The sequence below is a fragment of the Anas platyrhynchos genome, chromosome 16 (assembly GCF_047663525.1).
Source record: "Anas platyrhynchos isolate ZD024472 breed Pekin duck chromosome 16, IASCAAS_PekinDuck_T2T, whole genome shotgun sequence".
Classification (NCBI taxonomy): Eukaryota; Metazoa; Chordata; class Aves; order Anseriformes; family Anatidae; genus Anas; species Anas platyrhynchos.
In genome coordinates, this window is record NC_092602.1 from 9,976,902 (window position 1) to 9,982,785 (window position 5,884).

Genomic DNA, 5,884 nt, shown 5'->3' on the forward strand with positions numbered 1-5,884 from the left:
GTGAGCTCTTGTCTTAGTTTTAGGAACAAGGTTTCTTAGAATGACAAAGAAATACGGCGTTTGACTATCGAATCTGTGGGGTTTGTGTTTGTTTCTGTGAGCAAATAAAAACATTTCTGGGACCACGAACTTTTAGTCCTCAGAAGAACACACTGGGCCTGTGTGTACGCGTGTGCACGTGTACGCCTGTGTGACTCGGTTCAGGAGCCACATTTGTTCAATGCAGGCCTGACATTTAAGTCAGAGATTCTTCAGAGATACAGATACAAAACCCAGGCCAGAGCCAGCATGAAGAAGACGAACCATTCAAGGGGGCGGCATCACATGGGTAAAAAAAGGAAAAAGCCTCACAGATCGGTGTAGGTGATAAGGAGTCAGCCGCGCGTCGCATGATGTTTCCCCTAGCCAGGGACATGAGTGCACTTTCTAACCCATCCTGTAACGGTGCAGCGTTGCAGTTCTGTGCTGTTCTCACACAGAATCCAGTTGTTACAAAGAGTGAAGGCCCAAGGCAGGTGCCTACCTAAGTGTTTCCCTGCTGTTAAGATAAAAATCCTGATAAAGGATAAATTTGTTGTACTCTTGGGAGCGTTACCTGAGGCTGACGCCAGGCTGCCTGTGATGCGATACATGGGGCAACCCAACGAGTGATTTCTGAGGCAAAACTAACTGGCTGTGTGCCCTTTGCCAACCTGCAGCCTCCAAACCAGTGAGGGTCGTGTGCTAACCTGCGTGTGTGGTAACCCTTTGGTACAGGGCAGCTCCTGACAACCTGTGGAAGGCTTTCACAGAGGGACAACCGCGGCAGGTGCAACCCTAGGAAATCACCACACGCTAAATGTCTCCGTTAGCTCCTCGGGCAGCGCGTACCGCCCGGCGGCGACCAGACCCGGCTTCGTTTTTCCCGGGCTGAGGCGCTGAGGGCCCGGGGCCGCCACCCAGCGCCCGCCCCGCCCCGCTCCCGTCAGCGCTGCCCAGCGGCCGGGGAACCCCGCGGCGCCGCAGTCCTCCTTCGCGTCCTCCCCTGGGAGGCGCCACGCCGCTCGCTCTGATTGGCCGCCTCTCCCCCTCGGCCCAATCAGCTCCCCGTGCCGGGGGTCCCCGGGCTTTGAGATCGCCGCGGCGCTACCCAATGAGAGACCGAAGCCGAGAGGAAGGTGGGCGGCGATTGGGCGGCCGCGGAGCTGGCGGGAGGCGATTGGCTGAGGCGGCGGCGGAGGGGGGAGGGAGGTGCGGAAGCGCTGTGGGCGGCGGGGCCGGGCGGGCTGAGGCGCGATGCGGGGCGGCCGCCGCCTCCTCCCGCTGCTGCTGCTGGCGCTGCTGCGCGGGCCGTGCCGCGGCAGGGAGACGGCGCCGGGCGCTGTTACCTGCGGCTCGGTGCTGAAGCTGCTCAACACCCGGCACAGCGTGAGGCTGCACTCGCACGAGGTCAAGTACGGCTCCGGTGAGCGGCGGGGGCGGCGCTGAGGGGAAGGGAAAGGGGGGGGGGGGAGATGGGGGGGGAAATCCTGAGGGGAATGGGGGGGGGGGAGGCCCTGAGGGGAAGGGAGGTGAGGGGGGGAGTCCTGAGGGGACGGGGAAGTGGTGGGGAGGGGGGGGTTTGGGGTCAGGGAAATGGTGGGGGCATCCTGAGGGGGGGCTGAGGGGAAATGAGATGGCCGGGGGGGTCCTGAGGGGACAGGGAGGTTGCAGGGGGAGCAGGGAGGGAAGCTGGGGGTCTCTGAGGTGCGTGTCGCTGGGGCAGAGGGGGCAGCAGGCCGGAGGTGGGGCTGTGGGGTGGGCTGGAGGCCTGGCAGCCCAGCAGGGAGAGGGGGACAACGAGGCCTGGGTGCAGGAAGGTGTTGGAGGTGAACCCCATGGGCCCTGGGGTGCTGATGTGCTGCCTGGTCCTCGAGGAGAGCCCTGGTCTGGGGCCTCAGCAGCACCTTCTGGGGAGCACCTGCTCTGGTAAGACTGAGGCTGCGGAGTGCCTTGTTGAAGAGCTTTTTATTAGTTTTGTCATGAGTCAGAACTTCACTGTGAGCTCTGGCAATTTGCATGTGCTAACATGTAGCGTGTTGAAGTGCCTCAATCTGCAGTATTGTATGGTACCATTCCCACCAGAGTAAGTGAACAGACTGTGAGAACTAAGCATTTCTTAAATATGAGGGCATGAGAACATTAAAGCAGATTTCTCCAATTCTTTCAGGACTTTCTGAACTGGAGAAGTGGGTTAAGTCTCTTGCCATTAATTCTATTCCAACAGGAAGCGGGCAGCAGTCAGTGACAGGAGTTGAAGCTTCAGATGATGCTAACAGTTACTGGCGGATTCGGGGGAAGAGCGATGGCAGTTGCCAACGTGGAACACCAGTGAAATGTGGGCAAGCAATACGACTTACCCATGTGAACACGGGAAAAAACTTACACACTCATCACTTCCCATCACCGCTCTCCAATAACCAGGTAAGTTGTTCTAGATCTTAAGCTTTTGCGTAAACAGTGCATGGCTGATTTTTGACACTAACTCTCTTCAAAAACAAGAAAAATGGAGAATCAGGCGTGTGTACCGCCAGAAAGTGTATCGCTGGATATGCTGAGTCCAGATGGATTCTTCTCTGCATCTTTGTCTCTGTCAATAACTTGAATACGTTATTCTAAGAGAAATATTTACCAGTACTTGTTTGCCAGAATAGTTTTAACAAACCTGTATTTGTTTCTCTATTCTGCACCACTGATACTGGGAAGACTGTTCTGAAGTATTCAGGACTTTTACAGTCCAGGAGATTGGGCACCTTCCTGAACATTATAAAGACTGGTCTAGAACCAGACAGCTAATCTAGTGTTAGGACGCTAGGCTGTTCTGCATCCAAGTTTCTTGGAGTTCCAATCCATTAGTCTCAATCATCTCCCTGTCCCTGTTTTAGTTCTCTATTCTTATTTATTTGCCTACTTTGCCAGAAAAAAAAAATCATCTCACAATCACATTTATTTGTCATTTTATAATTTTCTAGAACAATGTTTCTCACTGTATAAAAATCTAAATTTATTGGTTATTGGCAGTCATTTTAGTTTTCCTTTAGGCCAAGTAGTTAGGCCATTCGATTCTAAGTTGAAAGACCAGACGCTGTTTGAAACAGATTTGTCTGAAGTTGGCTGAAAAAATAAGGTCCAGTTTTGTTTGGAATATCTAGTTTACGTATTTATCAAAACAAAAGAAGTGATGGAAAAATAACATATCAGAAGAATTATTTAAAGAACAGATGGACTTTTTAAATCTTCCACCATTTGTCAATTTAGACAATTCATTTAACAATTTAACACTGTCATTAATGTAAAAAATATTCAGCAACTGTCTTTTTTTGTTGTTGTTGTTTTCCCTTTGCATTAGCTATGTGCTTGCATAATTTCTAAGCAAAAGGAGATTTTGCATGGCTTCCCTGAGATTGATAGTACTGTGACTTATCTTACTAAGCATGGTGTGGTTCTGAGCACAAACTTTAATTTCATATTCTTAACAAATAAGTTTGTTTTTCAATTAATAGCTTGCCTTTAACAGTGTTTGGACTACATAAACTTGAATAACATGACCCTAAAAGATTAACTTGCTAGGTACAAACTATTTCTGTTCTACTTTCAAGTTGTTATTCACTTCTAGTCATCAGATTTTTTAAGAATTAAAATCTGTAGTGAGTCTTAAACGGTTTGAGCTGAGACCTACCGTGTTTCTGCAAACACTTGGAATATTTTGGGGTGCGTAATGAAATCTGATCTTTAATTTCTGTGTTAGCAGGAATTCATTTGCTTTATCTTTTTTTTATTATTATTTTTTTAAGAGCCCTTCAACTGTCTGTCTGAAGTAAGAGTGCAAAACAAAATAGTTGTTAACCCAGTTGTAATCTTGGTGTCATTAAGTAAAAAAGGAATACAATTACTTAGGCTAAATTGTTGCAATGTTGTGATTAAAAACACATTATGCTGAAAAAAGTCTGTTGCAGTGGTAACTCTGAAAGTGGTCATGCTAAATATTTACAGTTACAAACTTGTTTTAGTGGAGAAAATTTGTATCAGCATTAGTGTTTCTTTTGATTATTTTATTTTTGTCAGAAGGATTGTTCTGATCTCTGTGCTCAAGTCCTCTTTAATTTCTAATATATGTTGGGGTTTGGTGGCTCTTTGCTCAGATTGTGCATTGGAGTTTGTTGGCATCTTATCTTCAGATTGTAGTGTGAGAAAGTTACTGCTTCAGGATTTGACCGCTGTTGACAAAGCAATTGATCATATTTGTCTTTCCTCTCCATCCCTGCCTTTAAACTCTGCTGGCTCCGTGGCTGATATTTCTGTGTGCGCGTTGAGTGTTTGCTTACATTTTCACTTCAGGAAGTTTGTGTCTCTAACAGGAAGTAAGTGCCTTTGGTGATGATGGTGAAGGCGATGACCTCGATATATGGATTGTGCAATGCAGTGGGACACACTGGGAGCGGGAGGATGCGGTGCGCTTCAAGCACGTAGGAACTGAGGTGTTCCTTTCGATAACGGGGGAGCAATATGGCCATCCAATTAGAGGCCAGCGGGAAGTTCATGGCATGCCCACCGCTAATCACCACAACTATTGGAAAGCAATGGAAGGAGTCTTCATCAAACCCAGTATGGACCCTGCAAAACACGATGAGCTCTGAATTGACAGAGGATCCAAAATGCTTCAGCTTACTCCAATGTTCGGAGATGCTAACCCTTGGTCTCTTACAAGTCCTGCCTTGCCTAAGTGACTGACTTTCTGTGTTACTGAAGGGCATTAGTTCACTCTAGGAATGCAGCACTTCTGTGGGGAATGACATCTGCCGGGTTCAGACACTGAGATTTATTTAATAAATCCCTTCTAAATTTTCAAGCTTATTTGGTGAAACTAGTTCATACGTCTGTTAGTTTTCACTATTGTTTGTTTTGGTTGTTACTTTTTCTCAAATTCAAAGGAAATGGAAAAAAAAACAAGTAATACATTTCTGTAGTCCCAAATACAGCAAAACTTTGTATTTTGTAATCTTTTTCCAATTATCATTAAATATTTGGAAACTTCCTTCTACTTGTTAATGGGGAGAATGTTATTTCGGAGGAGTTGGAGTAAGTCTAGAAAGGGAATATAATGCTTGGAATGTAGTATCTTTTGAACGGTTTGAAGTCAGCTACTCAGCCTTCCAGAAAAATATCACAGCCTGTCTGAAAATTGCCTCCAATGTCTTTCTTGAGTTCTGTTGTATATGTATGAAAGAGTTGAAAATGTTATATATATTGGCATAAGAAGACAAAAGTTTTTGTTTCCTTTCTCCCAAGAAGTTCAGGTTTTCTGGCAATGGTGATACTGCTAATTATCAAATGGTAAGACTGTCTTGCTCTAAGAACTGGTGCACGAAGCTACTCTCATTTAATTAATACTATAATTTTGTAAACTGATGTGAAGGAATTTGATTTATATTGTACTTGCATGTCACCGCAAGACCAGTATGAGAATCCAGATGAATAAATAGTGGGACTTATACCCACGTGGAGTTCTTTTGTGTGAATCCAGAAAAAGAATTAATTTTAGAAATGGTTTGGTTCTAGATTTTTATCAGAGAGGTATGCTATAGAGTGCTGGCAAGGAATCTACTATGAATAAGGCATGAATTTCTGTGTTCCTGTGTTTTATTTTTATGAAAAAAATAACTCTTGAGTATGTGTTATACAGTGATGCTGGAACCACTGATTAAAATTTGAAGTACCATACATTTTCTATTGGTTTTAAACAGGAAAGCTCGCTAAATGAGTATGAAAAGTCAGAAAACCCAGGTGGTTTTGTTTCCATGTGTAAACAGCTTGCTAATTATGTCTTGAATTAGTCAATCAGTTAAAGAAGCAGGAAAGTGATTTG

At 45.7% G+C, this 5,884-nt stretch overlaps 1 protein-coding gene across 1 annotated transcript; it reads left to right on the plus strand.

Annotated features, from left to right (window-relative positions):
• Positions 1-1,216: 1,216 nt before the first annotated feature.
• On the plus strand, positions 1,217-5,512 carry SDF2L1 (stromal cell derived factor 2 like 1). The gene is made up of 3 exons (XM_027470196.3): positions 1,217-1,444; positions 2,246-2,442; positions 4,377-5,512. The coding sequence occupies exons 1-3, from the start codon at positions 1,276-1,278 to the stop codon at positions 4,653-4,655; spliced, it is 645 nt and encodes a 214-aa protein (XP_027325997.1). The 5' UTR covers positions 1,217-1,275; the 3' UTR covers positions 4,656-5,512.
• Positions 5,513-5,884: the final 372 nt, after the last annotated feature.

Bases quoted from the DNA above. Each gene is read 5' to 3' on its own strand.
- SDF2L1 (XM_027470196.3), top strand. From the start codon at position 1,276: ATGCGGGGCGGCCGCCGCCTCCTCCCGCTGCTGCTGCTGGCGCTGCTG. The intron at 1,445-2,245 runs GTGAGCGGCGGG...CTATTCCAACAG, and splicing joins CGAGGTCAAGTACGGCTCCG to GAAGCGGGCAGCAGTCAGTG. The intron at 2,443-4,376 runs GTAAGTTGTTCT...TGTCTCTAACAG, and splicing joins CACCGCTCTCCAATAACCAG to GAAGTAAGTGCCTTTGGTGA.